Here is a 25,480-nt window from a genome sequence, read left to right as displayed (position 1 = left end):
GATGAAAATCTAGTGATCATGACAAAATAACTGAAGCATCGTGATTGTTCTTTATCCTGCGATCAAAGCCAGCATCTTCTTATTCCTGGCGTTACGTCCCAACTGGGACAGAGCCGACTTCTGAGCTTAGTGTTCTTATGAGCACTTCCACAGTTATTAACTGAGAGCTTTCTTTGTCAAATGACCATTTTTGCATATGTATATCGTGTGGCAAGCGCGAAGATACTGTATGCCTTGGGAATCGAGAAAATTTCCATTACGAAAAGATCCTCAACCGGCAGGATTCGAACCCACGACCCTCAGCATGGTCAAGCGTAACAAAAATTACATTTTTGCGTGTCTCAAGGATCAAATTATGTGTCTCAAATAGTTGCTGAATCTGATGCCATTCTAAGAATTTTTCCAGCTCGTCACAATTTTTAGCTACAGGTCGCCAAAGTTGTATAAAACACTGGTTTTCGTGGTGTTTACATAAAATTTAAAGTATAATTTATCAAACATTTTTGTGATGTAATCCACTAAGCATGCAAGATAGGAGCTGAACTTTCAATTTGGATATAATTTGGTTGAAATTGCACGATTAAATTTAGTTTAATCCTATTTTTTCAACATGCTTGCTGTCTCCATACAAAATTCTTCGTTTCTCTTATATGGGAAAAAAACAATACTTCTTTAAATCATCAAAAAATAACTTTTCCGCATCGAAAGTAGCATCGAAAGTGGCAAATTAGGTAAATAAATTGCCTTACAAGTCGGCAAACTTGCATACAAGTTGGCTGAAATAGGTAATTTTTGGATTTTCAACAGCCAATATCTCAAAAACTAGACGTGCTATGATATTTTTGAAAACGGCAATATATTAGCAACCCTTAATCAAGTAAATAGCGGTATTTTGGTGCTTGAGACAAAGACGTGTTCCGCAGTGTAATTTCTATAGAATTTTTGGGGACCTGTAAATTTACATTATCAATGCCCGATGAACTACCAATTTTGGCAATAGTTTTTATCAAAGTTTCATAAGAAACTCGATGAAAAACGTTCCAACAATTTGTGGCATGACTTTCATAGTTTCCAAAGCAGTCGTAAATATCATCTATGCTTTCATTTATTTCTTGTACGCTGTTAACGAAATAGCTGTTAAAGTTTTCACAAATATCTTGATCGTTATCAACATCAACTCCACTGAAACTAATTTTACTTTCCGGTTTTTTTCTACTCTTCCACAGCGACTTCAATGTTTTCCAGAGTTGTTTGCTGTTTCTTCTATTTTGCTCTATTTTCCTCTGCGTGTATTCTGATTTTGATGTTCTAATCGACACTGCAAATGTCCCTCCGGAACGGGATTTGCATGACGGAAGTCAGCATTGCTGCACAACGTAGTCGGGCAATCAGGACACGTAACGCTGAATGTTATGGATTCGGCACCTTCTTTAATCTTACCGCTAGCTGGCTCGAACTGGCCATAATAGTATGGCTCCAAGGGGACCAGCACTTCCTATTCCTTCGGAGGAGCACGTTCTTTCTACGGCGGCCCATACAAGTGGCTCAGGTAGGGCGGACCACTAGCTACTTTCTCGTCTTCCTTCTTCAGTTTTTTCAACAGCAACTTTTTCTGCGTCTCTGGAGCTGCCGGTGGGGGTGATTGTTCCTTGGGCTGTCGTCCTCGCTTAGCCACGGGCTTTGGCGTATTGATCGTCTGGATAGAAAAGGTCCAGTGATTGAATGGATCGGCAGCGGCCTTGTTCAATCGGGTCACCAAATTGCCCTTGGTTTCAATTTTCGTCGTTTGTCTTTTCTTTTCTGTGTCCAACTGTGGGACCACAGTCCGATACCCGGACTACGGCCGTCCATCTGGATCCCTGCGTCCATTTGTGGGACCCTTGCGTCTACCCGCCGGACCTCTGCCGTCGATTGTCGAACCGTAGCGTCCACCTAGAGGATTCCTGTATCCACCCCGAACCGTAGCGTCCACCTACAAGACCACCAGGCCACAGCGCCACAAATTGGACCCAAGCGTCAAATTGAACCGTAGCACAGTGTACTTTGAATGTATGGCTATGCGGGACAAAAACCAGAATTAGAAGATCAATCCATTTGAACATCTTGGCATGGAAGAGAAAGTTGTTTTAAGTCAAAAAAGCTCTAATTTGCAAAAATGACATATAATATACGCATAATCGTAAAGTGTCCCAAGCGCCAATTCCATGATTTCAAGTAATTTTCAAATATGTCTCAAAGTGCAAAAAATATGTCTTAAAAGCAAAAGTGACTTATATGCCTTTATGCAAAAAAATCGCATTTTTTCTGATTTCTCAGTATTTAATGAAACATTTGAACAAAATCTTGGAAACTACATTTAAAATATATTTGCTCTGGTGTAATGTCTGGTTGAGCTGAGACCACATAGCGTACAAAGATTTTCGGATTTTTCATCACAAACCACTCATTTTCATATTTGTGCTGGTTAAGGAGTACAGGTTGGACTCGATTATCCGGAGTTTTAGATTCGATTATCTGGAATATATTTTTTGATGTTCTAATGTTTCAGTTTTTTTTTTTTGCATAATTTAGATATAATTTAGTATTGCAATATACAATATGAACGGTTTGGCAGTTTTTGACGTAGGTATGAAAAGGAGGGTTCGAAAAAGGTTTATTTTGTGTATGATGGTTGATCAGTATCAGCTGATCATAATTTTAATATGAATTTGTAAATATGTAAATACCCTACTAACCCTAGAATTAAGCTATGAATTTGAATCACCCTAACATTATATAAACTCTCACGAGCTTCACTGAGAGCGAAATACGAACGGTCAACTTTCTGCCTGACCGAAGAAACGGCAATTACATTGGATCAGTAGCAAATATACCATACAAGCGTTTGCAAGCAAGGCTATACCCGGTCAGTTTTCTTTATTGTTATCCTCATTCACCGAATAAAGTGTCGTGTGCTAGTGGAGTTGAACAAATCTAATTCGATTGCAAGTCCGAAATCTATGTCCATCGATCGGTTGGCGTGAAATCGTAAAATACGTGCGTGAGTGAATCCACGAAACTGATCATTTGAGCAATTTATGGTGATCGTGAAGCCTCAAGAAGGTCTGTGCATAAAGAGTCTACCTTCCACTTTCGGTAAAGAAAGTGAAGAAAACTTGTGATAGAGTATCCTAGTGCTAAAGTGTTCCTACTGGTTTCTGTGCGCCGTTCGAAGCACGAACGGGAAGAAACACCTCCGAATCCCGGCTACTTATCGAGCCTGTGGCTCGAACATTGGTCCTTCGAACCGGATCGGAGGACAACCCAAGCCAGGATCCAGCGTCTAGGAGGCAAGTTGGCGCCATCGTGGTAAGTGTGGTCAAAGGCGAAGACCACACAAAGGTAGGCCTTTCATTCTATTCGTTCTTTGTGGAGATCGGTTGAGCATTTTACACACAGCCCGTGCTAATATTCACGCCGATAACGCTTGCATGTCGATTGGGATAAATGGTATGAGCACACAAACGTAGTGCGATCAGTACGGTGGAATAGCTGCAGAAAGGCGGCAAATCGTTTTTGCAATTTTGTCAGTGGTGGCTGATAGGCATCAATTGCCTTATTTTTCTATTTGCTTTGCGCCAACAGTGTCGCACATTGGAATTAGTACACCGTACTGGGTGGTGGAAAAGGCAATTAGATAAGATCAAGATCATCTTTGCATTTATGATATTTTGCGATATCGGTGGCGTTTAGCGGACACGCGTATCGCAAAACTAGAACTTCGCGACGGGAAGGATTTATTATATCGATTTCACGTGTCAATTTCGGTCGCACGCGTACGACGTGACGGGAAGGATTCTATCGATCGATTGCGTGGTACCTCCGTCGGGAAGGAGAATTTCGTTCGATTTGCACTGTTCACGTTCGGTTTCGCGAGTGATTCGAGTGGTGAGTGATGGTGAATAAAATGGAAAAGAAATTGGAAGGGAATATCTTGACCCTAAAGCGAGTGTTGGCTATACGAGATGTGGTGGAAAGGTTCGTGGCAGAGTATAACCACGACCGGGATGCAATCCAAGTGGCAGTTCGTCTGGAGACTTTGGACAGAATAAACCAAGAGTTCCAGCGTACACAAGGGGAAATCGAAAGGCTTGACAGCGAGAAGTTCGAGGAGCATATTGAGGTTCGCACAGCTTTTGAGGACAAATACTGTGTGCTCAAGGGTTTTTTACTGTCTAAAATGAACCCCGGCCAACATTCAACGTTGGATTCAACGTTTTTCAACAACCTCACACATCAAAGCGCAGCAAGTTTCCACCATCGGCTACCGAAGATCGACCTTCCGAAATTTAGCGGAGATGAATCTAGGTGGATTTCATTCCGAGACAACTTCATTTCGATGATCCACAGTAACGACGACATACCGACCGTCAATAAGCTCCACTACTTATTGCAATCGTTGGAGGGAGAAGCGAAGAAGCCATTCGAGAGCGTAGACGTTCAAGCGAACAACTATGCATCTACGTGGGATGCACTAATGAAGCGATACGATAACAAACGTTTCTTGCGGAAAGAACTGTTTCGAGGCTTGTTCGATTTACCGATGATAAAGCAGGAGTCAGCACAGGATCTCAATACGTTGGTAGACGACTTTCAGCGGCGTGTGAAAGCTTTGGCCAAGCTAGGTGAACCTGTCGTTCATTGGGATACTCCTCTTATCTTCATACTTTCGAATAAGCTGGATGCGGCTACCCTTCGATCCTGGGAGCACGAGACTCGCCAAAAGGATGACGTCAAGTACGAAGAGCTCATCGAATTCCTTTCTCAGCACGTGCGAATGCTGAAATCTGTGTCAAGCGATCTGCAACAGCGAATTTCGTCGACCAATTCCAAGGTGGCCGGCCCTCCAGCAAAGATAACTGCTTCAGTGAAGTCCGTAGCCAACACAGCTACTACCGATCCCGTTCCAAGTATCCCTCAGTGCCTTGTCTGCTCCGAAACGCATTTGCTACACCAGTGCCCAACATTCATCAAGTTGTCCATAACCCAACGAAGAGAGTTGGTATCGCAGAGAAGCTTGTGCTGGAACTGTTTTCGTCCGAATCATCAAGCGAGATTTTGCAAGTCAAGGTTTAGTTGCCGAACCTGCCACGCCAGACACCATTCAATGCTGCATGATCAAGCCGAAACAGCCCCTACTTCTCATGTAGATACGACGAAGCCTTCTACACAGCAACCCGATTCCTCCGCAATGGCAATTGCGGGACCCTCAGGAACATCGCATCCTCCTGAAGTTAGCATGGCTGTCCAATCCAACAATAGCACAGTCCTTCTGGAAACAGTTTCTCTCCTTGTCATTGATCAAAACGGAAAGGAAATCCCAGTTAGAGCACTCCTTGATTCCGCATCAATGTCCAATTTTGTGAGCAAGAAGCTGGTAAATTCGCTTGGTATTCCTCGAGCCACCGTGGACGTTACAGTTTCGGGACTAGGAAAATCTGTCAAGCAAGTCAGGAGTAGGATCACAGCCACGATCAAATCAAAAATTTGCAACATCTCCACCACACTCGATTTTCTCGTTATGCAGAAGCCCACCGCAAACCTTCCGACAATCACCGTCAATACAGATTCATGGAACCTGCCTAACGTTCCTTTGGCCGACCCGCAATTCAATGTGCCGAGCATGATCGATATCATCATAGGTGGAGAGCACTATCACAAACTCCACACTGGTCATCGTTTGTCAATCAGTGATACCATGCCAATGTTCATCAACACACACTTTGGATGGACGGTATCCGGAAAGGTTTCAGTAAACTCCGCTGTTCCTTCGCCAGTTTGCTATCTAGCTATGGTGAATCATCCCATTCAACCAATACACTATCATGAGCCTGAGGCCGTCGATCATGACCCAATAAACCCACCAAACCAGTGCATTGATCCGAAAACAAACACCACCACTCGAATTCACGATGAAGGGTCCGCCGTACACCCTTTTCGGTCCGATTATCCGCAAGTCACCAACACCAAATCCCAGAAAATCGAATCGCCCCACTCGTATGATCTAATGCAGCAACGCAATCGTAAGCCAATAACCACAAAGCAAACCAAACGCAAGCACGTAGAATATGTTCACAAAGAATCTCCACACTACCTTCCGGCGGCCAAACATGTTAAACCCACCAAGAAAGCGCCTACCGGAACCTCAGCCGTTCCGAATCAACGTTCTACCACTACGATAAGATACCACACAAGCATGCAGTTGCCAAGACTCAAATCGAAGCAGATACAATGCGTCAGATCACCAAATTCCAGTCCTCGAAGTATATCCAGACAACAAGAACTTCAAGTCCAGCACCTTCAGAAGATTATCCACCAGTACCCTCCGTTCATCTACCAAAAACTGAAGTGCTGCTCATCGGTTACTATTTCCTGAAACTTCAAAGATCGGTAGAGCAGTCCGAAACTGGCTCAATGCGCATATTAGGCGCAATCAGGTGATTGGCGTTCCTTTCTTTCCAGCTGAGTCAGTTCGATCTACCGGGTCTTTTATTGTTCACAGATCATCCCTTGTTACACCATCTTTCATCGCCCGTAATATCATCAATTAATCTAGATATTAGTTCCGGAGACTACAAAGTTCGGCAGAGCAGTCCGAAACTGACTCAACGCGCTTTTGGAGCGCAATCTGGTGATTAGCGTTCCAATAATCTTATCTCCTCAGTTAGATCTACCGGATCTTTCGTTGTTCCAGTTCTCCATTTCATCGAAGTCGTCAACGTAGTATCAACATTATATCAACTTAGCCGCCGACTTACATCCAACACAAGGCGTGCTTGTTCCTTTCTGTCCATGGCGACCGAGACATCCTGAAAATGATGAATGGTTCAACTATTTTTCTGAATTGTTTTATCGCATCCAACCATTGATGTCTACCAACACTACGCAACTACTGTCCGTTTCTGCAACCACTAAGATCGGTAGAGTGGTCCGAAACCATCTCAACGCGCATTCAGAGCGCAATCAGGTGATTAGCGTTCCATTTGATTTACTCTCGTCGTTCGTTCTACCGGATCTCTCTTGGTTCCAGATCTCCTACGCTCATGCTTTACTAGGCGTCAATCAACGTTAGCAACCGTGAATTGGTCCATTCAACAGTACTTCGTGTCGAATCGCCGAAGATCACCCGATCGACAACGAGAGAATGAGTATCACGAGAAGCAACGAGAGAGTTGTTGAAACGAAGTGATCGTTTCAAGGTGGCCGGAATGATCAGTATCAGCTGATCATAATTTTAATATGAATTTGTAAATATGTAAATACCCTACTAACCCTAGAATTAAGCTATGAATTTGAACCACCCTAACATTATATAAACTCTCACGAGCTTCACTGAGAGCGAAATACGAACGATCAACTTTCTGCCTGACCGAAGAAACGGCAATTACATTGGATCAGTAGCAAATATACCATACAAGCGTTTGCAAGCAAGGCTATACCCGGTCAGTTTTCTTTATTGTTATCCTCATTCACCGAATAAAGTGTCGTGTGCTAGTGGAGTTGAACAAATCTAATTCGATTGCAAGTCCGAAATCTATGTCCATCGATCGGTTGGCGTGAAATCGTAAAATACGTGCGTGAGTGAATCCACGAAACTGATCATTTGAGCAATCTATGGTGCTCGTGAAGCCTCAAGAAGGCCTGTGCATAAAGAGTCTACCTTCCACTTTCGGTTAAGAAAGTGAAGGAAACTTGTGATAGTGAATCCTAGTGCTAAAGTGTCCCTACTGGTTTCTGTGCGCCGTTCGAAGCACGAACGGGAAGAAACACCTCCGAATCCCGGCAACATATCGAGCCTGTAGCTCGAACAATGGTCAAAAATTTACTTTTCTTCTCAAGACCCTTAATGTTCCTAGAAATATTATTTTTACTACGCTACTATATTTTATAAATAAAACAACGAAAAAAGATAATATTCAAGGTCTTTTATTGCAGATTTTTTTTGTGACCCGATTATCCGGTTCGTACTAGTTGAAAGGAATGCTGAAAACATGCGACAAAATTTAGTTTTTCTGCTACTCCAATAACTGTCACTTTTGACGCTTGTTGTTGTAGTCCTGGTGCTTTGTTTAGCTTATTTATTTATTTATTTTGTTTACTTGAAATTTTGAAAGAGGGAAAAGCCCCTTTGAGTGATTTATTACTGAAATCTTTCTCCAAAAAGGCATAAAACTTTTGTTTAGCTTATCAATACTTATCTACTGAGAGAGAGGAGACAGCTCACTGGCAGTTAGTATGTTTTCTTGTCTTCTTTGATTTATTTTTTTTTCAATTCTCGGGTTGTGCACAACGGTCAGATGAACTAATTAATATTCACTTCTTGTTGTTCACCATTAAAAACGGATATGAATATGAAAAATTAATAGCAGTGTGCCAACACAAAACTATATTTAGGTATTCAACTTTTTAAAACGTTAAATCATCGAAAAATACCTAGAAGCTTTAATTACGTTTACTTAATTTTTGACCGTTTTTTTACGCTATGCCCTTCGAATGTGCGATTTTCCAGTGACAGTTGGTGATAGGTTCCCTTGACTTTTGGGAGCTCACAATCTAAGCCAGCTGTCTTCTCTCTCTCAGCTTATCTAATACTTGTGGATACTTATTATCGCCGAATAACATAATTTGAAATTTGGTTTTTGTCTATGGAGAAACGCACTTAGCAGCGGGGCAAAATTACGACTCATGTATAAACTCACGGAGAAATTTGCAAATCGCCTAAAATCCACATATTAACATAAAACTGCTATTTTTGGGTATATTACAATGAACCCTGTTTTGGAAAAAAATTGTTGGCATCGATATTTGGGACTCTTCGGTGGATGCATGTCTGGCAGCATATTCTTTGTCGTGTATTTGTAGTTGTGAGTTCTCTGTGCATTACCAAAGAGAGGTGACAGATTTGTTTTCATTTATGTTATTTATCAACGTTTGTGGAAAAGATGAAACGCACCCGAGAAGCATTTTCCTTTTTTTGCGAGAGTTTTATTTCTTTACTTACGACCCTACTGGGACAGAGCCTGCTGCGAGTATACTATTCCATGAGCAATAGTGCGCAAATTTGATTAAATTCAACCAATTCAAAGTTTTTTCCCTTCCATTTGGGATCACAAACAATTGTGCAAAATTTGTGCGCAATCAGTTTCATCTTCACATCGGGCATTGTGGTTGAAATTGGGATTTTTAGTTCCTTGCGGTATGCGACCACCGGATCATATTAGGATGTTACACATTACTTCAATAATTCCGTAGAGAAATGTGTTACATTATTGAGATTAAGCCGACAAAATGCGCAAAAAAATCTCTGAGTGTAATGTTTATACCAATAAATGCAGAAATTATCTACAAGCGAAATCTCTCTCTCTCTGGTCAATACTAGAATACGCACTACATGCGTGATTAGGCTCACACAATATTGAACCTTGACCATCTCAACCATGATCGAAACTCATTGGAGGCCCCGAACAATAGACTTGACCTTTGTCGAAACTAGTGGTTGGTCGCATGTGGCAAGAAACGACTGATATCAGTGCGGTTAAATTGTGCAAAAGTGCTGTTAAAATACTCCGTACATCACGAAACGTTGACATTTGGCAGGTAATCCGTGTACACGATCACATTCTCAAAGCCTCATTAGAGTGGACAAATCTAGAAGAATTACATGGGGTAACCTTGGTTGTCGTAAACCTTTAAGCACTATTGTAAATTCTAATGCGTGGTTTTAGCAGTGACAATAACAATTGGACCAGCTCATGGTAGAACACCCAAGAACAAGCTCAGAAAGGCCTTCATCAGGTAAATATAACCATCACAGCCGTTCCTGACTGATGAGCTAACGACAGCCACCTCAATAGAGGGCCTTTTATTTGTAGGCTCCGACGCTCACGGTGTTTCAAGTGACGAAGTTCTCAGGAAGTCCGGAAAGAGCTGCCACGATCCAGTAGACTGAAGCGAAGGACGTCATCTCACATACCCTACACCAGAGGCCGCAGAGGTTCAACCGCAAGCTCCAGTTAAGAGAGATCGGGGTCAAACTGCATCGCATAGAATAGCCGCTAGCGACGACAAGGTGTGTGCACTCGAGCAAGCGACGCTACATGCGGAGAGGCAAATCGTCACGTCGCTATTTATGGTATGTCACAAGCCTTCGATCTTGCAACACAGTAGTGCAACGATCATGTCACATCGCTCTTAGTTCGACGATTACGGTGCATCGGCGTGACAAAGTGCAACGGAGGGACAGACGACGGCCTTCTTTGTCGCGCTACATAAAGACGTCCATGGATGAAGCTTGCCAATAGAAGGATGCATCGTATGCAGCGGAATGGGCCCCAACGATAACATTAGTGAGTAGAGATAATGTTTAGCATTAAGAAGTAGTAATGTTCATGGACATGAGGCATCAGAGTGAATAGAAGCAAAACATGATAAGTCACTATATTTAGTTACTTTGATTCCTTACACTTCCGATTTCCACTGTTTGAATCATTATGTATGGTTCCCTCGGCGCTAGCGCACTACACATAGCGTGGCTAGCCGGCCTGACCCATAGACAAGAACCAAGAGTTTTGAGAGGTGCCTAGACGCCTGGTGAACCACCCATTAATATTTCCACAACAGCACTGCCCAAATTTCAAAGCGATTATATCTAGAAACATTTTTAGTTTCGAATAACCACCAAACCCCACTCTATAAGAAAAAAGGTTACAAATGTTTCCAGAATTATTAGAAATCGGCCAAAGATTCTCTCATTGTTTCCAGAGGGGGTTTCCGGAAGATTTATCCAAGGAACCCCTCAATATCCCACTAGCAAATTCACATGGGATCTCTATATTAATTTTAATCAATTAATTCTTTTTGTTGTTCTTGTGTAATCTTTCATCGAAATTTCATAAGGTTTTTCTTATTGTCAAAGGAACATTCCCAGAGTATACAAGTAATCTCCACAAAATTTTCAAAAACTCTTCCAAGCACTCTTAAAAAAAATCACCTTCATTAATATCTCTAGATTTTCTTAAGAAATACTCTTGAAGGATGTTATAGCGTTTTTATTTGGATTTTATCATACTAATACCCGGAACAAATTTCTTGGAAAATTCTTAGTTTTTCTATTTTATTTTTGAATACGTTTCACCCATACTGGAAATCCCCACTAGACAACGGAAAAACATGCTCCAATGGTACAGACAAGAAACATTCCTGACGAACAGTTTCGGTGACTGTAGCGGGAATCGAACCCACACCCCGTGACACGATGCGCTTAACTGCATGGCTACACTTACCACCCGGCCACGAAGTTTTAAACTATTACAGAAGTTCCTTGAGAAAATTCTTTAGATATTTCTTCTAAAATATCTTTAGAAATTTCTCCTAAAGTTACTTTAAGGATTCCTCCTGGGATTCCTTGTCAAATTCATCCAGGAGTTTACCCAAAAATTTGAATTTTCCAGCTACTTTAAAGGAGTTCTTTCAAGAATTCCTTAATGAATTCCTACAGAGGTTCCTTCAGGAGTTCCTCCAGGAGCTCCTTCAGGAAATACTCCAGGAAATCTTCGAGGATTTACTTCAGGAATTCCTTCACGAATGTCTTCAGGAGTTAGGAATTCCCCCAGAAATTCTTCCAGGAGTTCCTTCAGGAATTCCTCCAAGAGTTCATCAAGGATTGCTTCAGGAGTTTCTTAGGAATTCATTCAGGAGTTCTTCCAGGAGTTCTTTCAGGAACTCTTCAGGAAGTTTCTTCAGGAATTCCTCCAGGAGTCTCCTCAGGAGTTCCTCCAGGAGTGCCTTCAGGAAAATACTCCAGGAGTTTCTTCAGGAATTCCTCTTATAGTTCCTTCAGAAATTCCTTCTAAAGATCTTTCAGGATTTCCTCCAAGGTTCCCTTCAAGAATTCCTATAGGAGTTCCTTCAATAATTCTACCAAGGGCTCGTTCAAGAATTCCTCCAGGACTATCGCCAGGAATTCCTCCAGGTGTACCTAAAGTTATACCACTAGGAGTTTTTTTTTAGGAATTCCTTCCGAAGTTTTTACAGGAATTCCTCCAGAAATTCTTCAAGGAATCCCTTCCGGAATATTCAGGAATTCATCCAGTAATACCTTCAGGAGTTCCTCCAAGAATTCCTGTAGGAGTTTCTGCTGAGATCACTCCAGGCGTAACTTAGGGTATTCCTCCAGTAATCCCTCCAAATATACTCCCAGGAGCTGCTCCAGGAACTCTTTCAAGTGTTTCGGAATTCTTCGAATAGTTCTTTCAGGAATTCATCTAGGAGTATCTTCAGAAATTCTTCCAGTAATACCTCAAGCAGTACCTGTTAAATTGCTTTAGATGTTCCTCAAGGGTTTTTTTTCCAAGAGTTCCTTCAGGAATTCCTCCAGAAGTATCATTTTTTTTTTGTATGGTATTCAGTTGGAGCTGCCTGACAGCTTAACTTGTCAAGGCTGAACCCTCGGTCTGGCTTTTGCCAAGTTTCCCCTCTACCAGGACCAATACTCAGACGGACTAGGCTATGGTGCCCACATGAACACTGTTTCTTATTCGTATTGTGACGTGGTAGTTTTTGAACAATACCCATATTACCTTGCTTCTTAGAAAAGGAAGCATTGTGAAAATCAGCAGCTCCATCAGAATTTGTATGAAATCGTAGTGTAGTAGTATCATAACTAATACTGTCTAGTCGAAATGGTTTTGAATAATTTGTCATTTAAGTGCTATTTTCATTACTCGGTCTTTTACGTAAGATTAGAGTCTTAAATGTCAGTTGTCGTCAAGTTTTAATAAAATTAGGCTGTTTAGTAGAAGTTCTAGTTCATTTCATGATTATTGTTAAAAGTATTTATTGGTCATTACGTTCATAAATCCTTAAAGAAAAAAATACTTTCCTTGTCTATTCAACACTTTCTCGAAACTAGCAAGTTACCTTAGGCTTATATTACAGTGTCCTAAAAGATTCACTTTTTGGTGGCAAATGCAATGCTTCACAATGCCTACTTTCTTCTTATAAATTTTGCGAAAATGAAGCTGGAATTAGATTGTTTATACCATTGTAACAAAAGAGGTATTCTTTGTTATGGCAATGTGAAAACCATATTAAAATAAGATTGTCGCCACTTATTTCTACTCAGTGAATCTCCCAGTCATTTTCCTCAGAGTAATATTCCCTACGTCGTATATGATAACAATATGTCTAGCTAACTAATAGTAAGAGTGGCTACGGATCAATCTGGTTAGCAAAAGGCAAACTAATCGTCACCAATAGTATTAATGTCTACTTCGAGTAGATTAATTATTTGAAATGGGCATCAATTCTATCAACGACGCAGGATGTACCGATATTTCCAACAGTATTGCTTACACCTTTAACAACTGAGAATATTAATATGCAAAACTGACCTTTATAAAAGTGAAATAGTTTAAAATCATCATTAGACATCTATAAACTAGAAAACATGGAATGTTTGTGATGCCAACGAAGTTTAAGCATCCTTGAAAGGAAATGCTATTTGGTACCGACCTGATCAAATTCACCCCAGTGATCAATTTTCTCCCGGATTACGGTACCTAATTTATGCATAATCCTGGAACTAATACTGAAAGCTTGACCGTCGCTTCGGTGTTTCCTTTGAAATATCGTTGAAGCATCTTATTCAAAACTTTCAAAAATCCAATCGCCTTAAATTGCCTGTGTTGGCACATGGCACTGTCCGAAACCAAATCATCTTCCACGCGATTTCCCTCCAAATTTCCTAGAATAAAAACAAATAAAAAAATCTTCAACTCACCGTTTCCTGATGACCCTTCATCTGGGTGCTTCCCTTCCACCAGGTGACGATCGGCGCCGGCCGGGATCCGTGAACTTCACACACCAGGTCGTAGGTGTGATTGGCCGAAAGCGGTCGGTTCTTCCCCTGCAGCTTCACCAACAGCGGTCGCACTGTAAGTAGTAGAAAGAAAAAAAAAAAACAGAAAATTGACGTGAGTTTGTGCTTTCTTTTCTGGGGCTTATTTGAGAACGAGACGCAGACCCGACTAGCTGAAAATTACACAAATATAATTTAATAAAATATTTGTTGTGGTGATTCAAACTACAGAAAAGTTTGAAAAACCTATCTTCCATATCTTCTTTAAGAACAGTGTTCAATGAAATTTTCAACATTTTTGGAGATGATTTGAAGGTGGCCTAAAAACAAGTAGATTTACATGGAAATTGCTATGGAGAAAATAGAATAATGTTTCGGAAACGTAAGCAATAATTTGAGTTGCTGAAGGTAACAACACGATCCATCAATTTTATTGCTCTTATTTTGCTTTATTTAGAATTATAAACCAGTAACCTACTGCCAAAACTTGAAACGATATAAATCAAAATGAATTTGTTTCCTCAGCTACTTTCTTCATGAATGATTAAGAAATGAGGTACTAATATTGCCATCAACATAGAAATAGTGATCCAACTTTTTGTAACATGATGATCTATAAGTTTGATTATATCGTACTACGTTATATTTATGTTATGAAAGATGAAAAATAAATTTTGCCATATTCAAATTATAACAAATGCAGATAACTAGACATCGATAATATACATTTATGAAATAATTTAGACATAGTTTGCTACTCGGGGAGCTACTGTCGCTGACAAAAAATGCGAATCTTCGAATGACGCTGACTCATTCCGACAAATCCTATTGAGATTATCTAATGGAGTGGATTTTCGCTAGACGTTTCTCAAGTTGTTCAAACTCAGCATGACGAGCACAGACCGGCCCAGATGACGGTCCCTCTCCCCTCTTGAAGGCTGCGTCGAAGTTCATTACTTGGTAACGACGACGACAGATCTTCCCTTCTCGGCATCATCGCTTTCTTCGGATGGTTGGTTTTGCCTAATCCACTAAAATGTGATAATTCAATTGGCATGGCGTTGAGAGCGTGGGACCCCGACTGGTAGCTAGTTTAAGGAAAATGAAGCGAAGAGAACTTCTGGCAGCTCCGCATTGGATTCTTCTGATGCGGATTCCAACTTGACGTTCGATTTCCAGCGGTATGAATTATACAGTATCGCAATAAGTACCGTTTTGATTCATATTACGGACACTTAAGGCCTTAGTTAAGTATAACTCAGCATAGAGCATACAAAATAAATCATTCTGTATGATTTATCACCGTTATCGAGCGTCAGGAACCCTTAACTTTCAAATGGTAGGTAAAGAATATGCTTCCGCAACTTGAATAATTTTTAAATAAATCGAATTATCTAGCTTTTTAGTGATTCTTATTCCGGATGCTTCCTCACTTTTGCCTCATATTCTGGACACTTTGCTTCGAATTCCGGACAGCTCATGGAAATCATTAATAAAAAGTCAAACCATCAGTCGAAGTTGTTAAGCCACTAAAGTGACGTCTAGGGCAGTTGGATATTATAAGTTTGCATAGAGTTTCATAGAAAAAGCTTATTAAAACGAGCATCGAAAGTGAGAACTCTTGAACAGCAAAAATTGAAACATTTCGTGTGAAATGTTTCCCATACAAAGTAAAGTGTCCGGAATTTGAAGCTGTCCGTAATATGATTCAAAACGGTACACAGTTTTGGTACCATCAGCCTCGGCCAAAAATTAGGGTGACCATTAGGCCATCCCTTATTTTTCCGAAAATGCGAAATGTTATAAGTTCGTCATTGTAAAGTTCTCGTTTTGGTAAGAAAAAAATCAGGTAAAAATTTGAAGTCCGTCCGTACGCTAAGTGGTCCCCCAACGACCCTAAAGGTATTAGTTGTAGATGACCCCTGTGCGCCAAATCGAGCTCGCTGCTCTAGTGTACGCAACATGAGTACGAAAAGCCACTACAGTTAACTCTCCCTTACTCAATATTCTGTATCTCGATATCGAGTTAGAGAACCATAGTAAAAGTTGGTTTTCATGGCTAACTCGATGGTCCCTTAGATCGCAGTTGCACTGGTTTTGTGTTCTTCAATATCGAGTAAGGGAGAGATGACTGTAGTAACAAAGTGATAATCAGCATAGAATTTTAAGTAAAATAATATTTTATACTGTGAATATCTTCATAATACTGTACACTGACATAAAATTCATAACAACAAAGGGATCATTCCAATATTACGTAACGCAACAGGGGTAGGAAGGGAGACTTCCGTAGTGTTACGGTTTATAAAAAAAATAAATTCATACAAAAGCTGTTATGTGGAGGAGGGAGGGGGTCTAAAATTGACAAATTTTGCGTTACGTGATATTCGAATCATCCAAAAGCATAGCATAGCATAGACTGACTGTACATGTCAATGGTTGCTACTCCGTGATTGATCGGAACTGGTAATAATTGCACTGCGATCCAAATAAGTAAAGGATGGGAGTTTCCGCTTACTCTCGGAGTGCAATTTTAGCAGATCTAATATTATTGATCAATAACGGCGCCGGCCAAGTCCTTACAGTCAGTTGGGATGGGGAAGGAATGTTAGGGTGTAATGATTGTTGCTTCTAGAGACCGAGAATACCACTGCATCCCCACAATCACCACGGGAAGGGTGTTTACTAGTGGAGAAGGAAAAGATCTGGGAGTCACCTTTGGCCGGTGATGCGATCCATGGATAAGGAGGAAAAATACGGTTTATACTTAAAGCTAGTTTTTAGTTTTGTCTCAAAAAGTTTTTTTAGAAGATTTGAAATAAACGTCAACATTTGTAATGTCGAACCATTCAAACGAAGATTTTATTAATGGCGAAAAGAGAAATATATATGCGTACATTTTAAATTATATGAAACAGGAATAATGCCGACACTTGTAGTGAAGAACCATACATAGTTTGTTTGAAAATTACATAAAAGTATTACTGAACATTTATGCCTCAAGAAGAAAAGTTTTTGGTAGAAGTTTCAAAATAAACGTCGACATTCATAATGTCGAACAATTCAAAAAATATTTTAAGTAATGTCAAAAAGTTTCTATGTTTATTAGAATTGTATTGAACAGGCATAATGCCGACACTTGTAGTGATGAACCATACAAAGTTTGATTGAATATTACAAAAAAGTAACGTTTACATGAAAAAATGTGTTATCATAAGCATGAAACGAGCTCACCAGTTGGTAATCCATCCTCGACTGAACACGAATATCTATTCGCACTCACACAGTAAAACTTCTCGGCGCCTTGAAATCGAACCGTCTTGCTTGGGCTTTCCAAAACACGCGAACCGAAAACCAAACTCCCGGCGTCCCGAAAACGAAGCGTCCTGCTTGGGCTTTCCAAAACACTGCCCAGCAAAACCCGCGTAACAAAAACCAAGCTCCCGGCGTCCCGAAAACGGAGCGTCTTGTTTGGGCTTTCCAAAACACTGCCCAGCAAAACCCACGAACCGAAAACCGAACTCTCGACGTCCCGAAAACGAAGCGTCTTGCTTGGGCTTTCCAAAACATTGCCCAGCAAAACCCGCGAACCGCGTGATATTCGAATCATCCAAAAGAAAACAAACAAACTATGCTGATTATCAACGCTCGCAGAACAATTTGTTACTGGTGGCTTTTCGTACTCATGCTGCGTGCACTAGTCTAGTCTCTAAGAGCAGCGAGCTTGATTTTGCGTACGGGGTCATTTACTCCTAATATTGCAATTTTAGGGAAAACTTTCCGTTTTACGGTTCAACAAAAAGCTACCGCAGCTGTCACATCATTGAATTCCACTGGTAAATCATCAGTAGGCTTCAATGATACATTGGATACCATCTTGATGCTTGTTGTTTGTTGCTTTTTTTCTATCTTTATTAACGAGATTTTTAGCCCTGGACTAGTTCATCTCGGGACCAACGGCTTTACTTCCCTTCCGAAGGAAGTCGTCACTGAAATTTTTAGTGACTATCTCGGGGATGGGATTCGATCCCAGGTCCTCGGCGTGAGAGGCGTGTGTTCTAACCACTACACCAGGTCCGTCCTCAATCTTGTTTGTTGCTATTTTTCATAACATTTTCACTTTCAAACATACTATGATTGAGTTGTTTGCTTGAATGATAGAATGATTTTGTAGCCTGCGGTTGAACTCTGCGGCTACCGCAAACCGGAAAAATTTCTTAATAACCGTAATACCTTCGGGACCGTTGGGGGACCACTTAGCGACCACGTACGGACTTCAAATTTTTACCTGATTTTTTTCTCACTGAAACGAGCTCCTTACAATGACGAACTTATTGTCTGGTGCGCTGGATATGATATACCGCGCGGCTGTGGTAAAGTTTCCAAAATCGCGCATTTGCTCAAAATTCCACGCGGCAAATGATCCAAGAAAGGAACAATCGCGTTTGATGAAACGCCGCATTGTTATCTCCCTTAAGAATAAAGTAAAAAGTGAGCAAAACCACGGTTGTTCCTTTCATAAATGGTAGGTCGCGTGTCCTTTTGAGCAAACGCGCTAATATAACATTTCGCATTTTCGAAAAATAAGGGACGTATAAGTATTAAACTCATAACATATGGGTTTATTCTACAAGTCGCGTGACGTGAGAATTGTCGGTCTCGTATAGCAAGGTGTTAATTCTTGACACGAGTGAATTGTCTCGCCGTGTAAATCAAAAGGAGAGTCACTTCACTCGAGTCGAGTATTGTCACGTCGCTATACTGCCCATAAAAGCATAACTGTCCCATATGGAAAAAGTAGGCATTGAGAAAATAACGCCCAAAGTTTAAAGCTTGCCATCTCATACAAATCTTAAATTTTTTTTCTGGAAATTTTCGCGTCCCATATTCATTTAGCACCAACGCACAGATTACTCATTTTGCTTCTTTTGATCAGCAAAAATTGTGAACGTGAACATAAATTAAGTTTTGCAGTTATTATTGAGTTTGAAAGTGCATATAGAGACTGTTATGCCTTTATTTTTCAATATGGGACTACATATACTTCATATTTTTCCACAACATTTTCAAACAAAGTGTGGTAATTTTTATATGTATAGTAAAGTATATATCAAAATATGAATGTTGCGAGGAAAACAGGTATTAGTTCGAAAATCAATATGGGACAGTTATGCTTTAATGGGCAGTTTACGACACTGATAATTCTCACCCCACGCCTCTCGTAGAATAAGCCCAATAATGTTTAAAAACTGATCATTTTTTATATTTTTCGCAGTACAAAGCAATTACAGCCTTCATGTGCCAATATTAAACTATTCTTAAGCCTTCTCAAAACTATTTAGAACTCCTAACTCCTAACAAAAGTATATTTGAAATTGTTCACGATCTTGTGGAACATTATTCTTGTACTTCATGGATTGTACTTTGAATAAAAATTACTCTTAGTTATAGGAATTAATGAGATCCGTCTACATATCATTCATATAATATAAAGAATCAGAACGAATGATTTTAAGCAAAACTAATTAGCCTCCACTATACTTGGTAGTTACATCATTTGTTTATATCGACTCAAACAATCAAACATTCCTGTTTGACAGTTTTATTTGAAAGGAAGTAAACTTGAATTTCCACAGTGTAAACCAAAAATTATGAATAGCATTTGTTTCTGAAAAGTGTTTAATAAATAACTTGACAATTTTTTAGGTTAAATGAAAAACATTCAAAAACATAATAATGGATGACAATCTATACTGCCTGTGATTCACAGCAGTCCCATCTGTGAAAAGTACAGTCACCCTACAGTTACGGATCAACTAATTTTTCAGAATAAACTATGACTATCAGTAATGATTAATGATCATAGTTACGCTATACAAAAAAAAAATCTCCCCCAGGCGTTGCACAATATGTTTGTTTTTGGGAATACACTTCAAAAATCACGATTATTTACCAAAAAGTGTTGATTTCTATCGAAATTTCAGACGTTGTCCATCACATAGATGTGGATCAGTGGGAAAAAAGGTTCCGTGTTAAATCGACTTATACCATGACAAATCGTATTAATTGATAAAAGTGTTTAAAGTAGCTCCTATCTTATCTTTTTCGCAATTTAAGCATTTTTTTAAATTTCTTCATGGATTTGTCTCATATTTAGCACATTTGTTACGTACATGTACAACTTAGATACATGCAAGAATTGTCACAATACATACATTGTTCTTAGAGCTACAAATGCACAAAATTGAAGAATGGCGGTAACAGCAGAAAGGGTGAATGAAGTCTATTCACATTTTTGTTAAATATTGTAGTTTGCTAAAACGAGTTTTCGAAAATATTCTGCATATTTTTTTACTATGAGTAAATTTGTCACCACGGCTAGAATTAAAATGTAGATAATGTTTTCGTATTTTCATTATTCTGAGAAAAAAATGTAGTTTTTGAACAAAAGCGCACCATCAATGTTCAGTAAATTTTAGAGTTTTCAATCCCGGGAAATGAGATTTCCCGGGATTCCCGTTTCCTGGGAAATAATTTTCTGCATCCCGGGATTGCCGTTTTTCCCGGGAAGCTCTACACGTAAACAAATTTTGTTGTATAATCTACCGAATCCATGGTAGAATTAAGAACTGCACCAACGATTTTCAACCGACTACAAAAATCTGTTAACTTTACTATAATCTGGTAAACATCACTGATCAGTGAAGTAAATGTGACCATGTCCATAGTAGCATTCTCTACAAAGCTTTGTTTTTTAATCCGAGACACCCACCGTGCAACACAGTGTGGTCAAAAGTATACTGCCAAACTTGTCAAATCAAGATTTCTTCTAGTTATTAATACTGCAGCTCTAGTTAAATAAACCGAATATATTTTCTTGTGGGGTGATGTTGACTGTGTTTTCGTAGAGTTGACAGATTAATGTAGTCGGTTGAAAATCGTTGGTGCAGGTCTTAATTTTACCATGGATTCAGTAGTTTCTACAGTAAAATTCATTTCAGTGAAGAATTCTAAAGATTATCTATATTCAAATTAAAACCATCGTTCAATTTACTCTTCATTTATTGAGCTGATTTTCGCAATCGTAATCTTCTCGTAATAGTTATCGAAAAATGCATATATTCAAAAATGCATTTTGAAATATTGGCTGTTGAAAATGGAAAATTTGACATTATCAGCCAACGTGCATGCAAGTTTGTGAGCTTGTAAGGCAATTTATTTGCTTAATATACCACAGAATTCAAACTTTATGTGTATAACAATACTTATAGATAAGTATTGTATTTTACCATATAAGAGAAACGAAGAGTTTTGTATAGAGACTACAAGCATGTTGAAAAAATTGATTTAATCAAAATTTTATCGAGCCACTTCAATATAATTATATCTGAAATGAAACTTGAAGTCCTATTTTGCATGCTTGCTGGACTAGATCACAAAAAAGTTTGATGAATTATATCTTTAATTTCATGGAAACATCAATTAAACCAGTATTTCTTACAACTGTGTAGCGAAGTGTAGCTAAAATTTGTGACGTGCTGGGACATATTTGAGACACGCAAAAATGTCATTTTTGTTACGCTGTGTAACAGTCTCAATTTTCAACGAAAGACTAGTTGGTTTTTGATTTAATGTTCGAAAAGATTGAATTAACGTTGGGCAATATTATTTGAACTTTATACGATTTGTCTAGAATGATCTGCACATGGATTTTTGCTTAAATTTATAAAGTTTTTTGTTTCGAATCCTAGCATAAAACGAAGCCAAAAGATTTTTTTTGAGAAACATAAAAAAATTACTTATAAAAAATAAATAATCGTACACATTTACTGGTCTAAATTATAATATATATATGCATCGATAATTCAAAAACACTCCATCAAATTAGCATGATGTTCACGGTTTTCATGAATTTCCCGGGATCCGGGGAATTCCGGGGAAATGAAAATTTTCATTCCCGTTTCCCGGGAAGTCAAATCCCGGGAAAATTGAAACTCTAGTAAATATACCTTATGAGCATAAAAATGATTTGAAACACTGAAATCGCTGAAAATTGCAACTTATAAAAAAAAAAGCAAATATATATTTTTTGTATTATTTGCAATTTTGTGAGAATATTGTAGTTTTTTCCACGGATACAGTATCTGTTCAATTTTTGCAACATACTGTTCTATTTAGACCACATGCATACTAACACCTTATCATAACACAGCGTAACAAAAATGACATTTTTGCGTGTCTCAAGGACCAAATTCAAATTCGAATCCACCAACCATGCAAAATCGAACTTTAACTTTCATTTCAGATATGATCTGGTTGAAATTGCACGGTTAAATTTAGACTAAATCGATTTTTTCAACATGCTTACAGTCTCCATACAAAATTCTTCGTTTCTCTTATGTGGCAAAACACAAAACTTTTCTAAACCAATAAAAAATAACTTTTGAGCATCGGAAGTATTATGAACTTTGTTTATAAGTATTGTTATACACATGAAATTTGAGTTCTGAGGCAAATTAAGCAAATAATTTGCTATTCATGCTTTGAATTCATGTATTCGCATTGTTTTTCATCTCCGTAGATTAGATCCTGATTCGCACCTGCAACCTATGCTTCTAGGATACTCGTTTCAAAATTTTATAAAAGCTCGCTGCTGCATATTATTGCACAAAACAAGCACAACTAAAATGTCTGGGTATCTCTATGATTAACTCCGACCATTTCATAGACCAAGAGCTAAACAATTTATCATGCCTACGCACTTTTCGCCCGCTTATGACAAAACATTTTTTTGTTAGAGGCCTAATGGTCTTCGGCCTAACGACATGCGGTCTAACGGGATAGAACCATGTTTAGAAAGAAAAAACCCAAATTATAGTTAAAAAAACTATTTTATCGTTAAATTATATCAAGATGTTTTACAATTTTAAACATAATTATAACACGTTTTTATTCATGTAAAGAAAACTACAAATTCTGTAATAATTCAGTGATGTAAAATTTCAGAATGAGTTATATTTTTGTTAATTTGAATTATAATGAGTTACATTTTTAATTTAGTTTATCGTCGAAAAAATTGTGCTATAATTTTGTTGTTTTAACTACAAAAATGCCAAAATTATAACATATTTGATTAGAAAAAATGCGCTAAAGGGGTAAAAAAACGTGTTATAACTCTGTTATAACTAATCCACTGTTATAACAGTGGATTAGTTTGGGTGAATTCAACATGCTTTTTTTTTGATAATACAGTGAAACCTCCATGAGTCGATATTGAAGGGACCATCGACTCATGGAAATATCGAGTCATGGAACAGCAATCCTTTGGAAAGCTGCTTCTAGGGATAATCATAGTAACCATGAAATTTTGTTTTTAGTATGGTTCCATGGGTCGATATCGAGTCATGGAACATCGACTCATGTATTCCCTTTTTTATTATCAACACATTATATTAATTTTATATATATGAATATAAGGAAACTTCAAACCATTGACAAGCTATTGCGATTTCAATTTGAATTTGAAAAAAAAATCTAAGACTTTTTTGCGTTAAACATGATTTTGTGAACATTTTGTAGTTTTTGGAACTAACAGCACCCAATAATGTTCAGCAAACTTGTTACTCGTGAAAATGTAAAATGTTTTAGGAAAAAAAAAAAAAAAAATACAAAGATGAAGCAAACATTGAAAAGTCTGAATAGTCCGTTGGGAAAAATAGTGAAATCGCGATAACCTTTTTGTTTCTTGATATTTTTGCACCATTTTTTTACAAGCTCTCAAAAAACTCTTCTTGTTTCAGAATATGTGCCGAAATTGATAATTGGTCATCTGGATCCACAGATATTGCAAAATTCCTTGGGGGACCGACGCGTAGCCATAACCCACGTATATATCTCAAGCTACAGATACAGAATGGATTCATTAATGCTAGTAGGTGAAAAGCACTCATTTTCAACCTACAAAAAATCTGTGTCAATTTTCGGATTTTTATACAAAGTAGGCCAAAATCGTATGAATGGGTCGAGAGTTGGTGCTATTCCCCTATGTCCTTAACCTACGGTCGTCGCGCGAATTTTAGTAACGTGAGTAGTCGCGCGTTGTACGTTGTACAACACCCTTGGTTTTGCGAATATCCCAGGAGTCTGACCACTTAGAAAGATGACGTCTTCGGCAAAATTGTTCAATAACTCAAGGGCCACTAGGCGGCGTTAACTGCTAACAGTTGGCGCCAGCGTCAAAAAGTACAGGCAACAACCTTTCGAACATTCAGTTTCTTTCACCGGCCGCTGAGCGACGACACTGTTGTTTGTATTCCACCCACTGATCGCGCTACGCTGGATTCTCAAATTTCTCAAACTTTCAACACAAACGCATGGAAGAATGGTAGTCGGAGAACTGTCAAAACACATGGAAAACAATGAAAAACGTAAATTACTTGCAATTAGGAAACTGACCCAAAAAAGCAGTGATTAGAAATCAAGTGTAAAGTGAATACATAACTTTTTGTGTTTAGTTCATCTTCCATGGTGCTTTCTTTGATTCAGGATTTCGTTTTTACTACCACTGAAAAAGAGACATCTATTGCCTTTTCAGTTTTGAACAACGCCCTATTTTCAAGTGCACAAGACGAGACAATCTGACAACAGTTCGTGTTGAAAACCAATCAAATTGCTTGCTTGCAGGTGGTGACTAATGGGATAGATTTTCAACACGGAGCGCTGTTTGGTTCTCAAGTCTTGTGCTCTTGAAAATTTGAGGTTTGGCTTCGTTCTACAATCACCTTAAAGTTCGAGATTTTCTAAAACAATGATAGTCCCTGAGCTTCTGAACAACTTTGCTGAAGGTGCCTGTCTAAATAGTCAAGATCCTGCAGTATTAGCAAAACAAAAATTTCATGCTCACCAGCGCCGCCTGGTGGCAAAATATCATATTTCTTGGCTCAAATAATGATGGCCCTTGAGCTACTGAACTACTTTGCCGAAGACACTAACTTTCTAAGTAGCCAGGCTCCTGAGATATCTGCAAACAAAAGTTTCATGCTCACTAGCGCCGTCTAGTGGCAAAATTTTGAACCAACTATCTCGAACAATGATAGTCCTTAACTGACTAAACAACTTTGCCGAAGACGCCATCCTTTTAAATGGTCAGGATCCTGAAATATCTGCAAAACAAAAGTAAAACTTCCATGCCTACTAGTGCCACCTAGCGGTCAAATTCCGAGTTGAATGAGGTACCATTCGATACAACTTCACGGCCAGAACAACTTTACTAAAGACCCCAAGTTTCTATATTATCTGGATTTTGAATTATACCGATTTCAAACTGTGGTTTACTCGAACCGTAAATAGTGCGTTCATTATTATGCGACTTCCATGTACATTTGTGGATTTTACCGTATTTTAAAGGGTCATACTGTAGATAAAAACTGAGTTTTGTTCTTAAGAAGATTCTTGAGGAATACATTTTGGTTTGGTGTCGGTAGATATCTTTGTTGCTAAATGATAGCATATAAATCACAACTGTTGTACATAGTACATCAGCGCGACAGCCCGAAGGTTAAAAAATAGCAATTTGGTGCAGCC

The 25,480-nt window shown here is 38.9% G+C and overlaps 1 protein-coding gene and 1 long non-coding RNA gene across 7 annotated transcripts in view; one reads left to right on the top strand and one right to left on the bottom strand.

Moving 5' to 3' along the window:
- LOC5576331 (nephrin) overlaps positions 1–25,480 on the bottom strand; it is a 1,001,823-nt gene that overhangs the window by 239,229 nt on the left and 737,114 nt on the right. For all 6 annotated transcript variants that reach the window (XM_021855560.1, XM_021855563.1, XM_021855562.1 and 3 more), the window contains exon 6: positions 13,820–13,971. In XM_021855560.1, coding sequence (XP_021711252.1) covers positions 13,820–13,971 — 152 coding nt within the window. The remainder of the gene's footprint in view (positions 1–13,819; positions 13,972–25,480) is intronic.
- On the top strand, positions 9,467–10,463 carry LOC110679822. Its single transcript, XR_002502732.1, has 3 exons — positions 9,467–9,705; positions 9,765–9,834; positions 9,894–10,463. It is a non-coding gene; the product is annotated as an uncharacterized LOC110679822 (long non-coding RNA).

The sequence above is a fragment of the Aedes aegypti genome, chromosome 3 (genome assembly GCF_002204515.2).
Source record: "Aedes aegypti strain LVP_AGWG chromosome 3, AaegL5.0 Primary Assembly, whole genome shotgun sequence".
Taxonomy (NCBI): Eukaryota; Metazoa; Arthropoda; class Insecta; order Diptera; family Culicidae; genus Aedes; species Aedes aegypti.
This window is presented reverse-complemented; position numbering and strand designations above follow the sequence as displayed.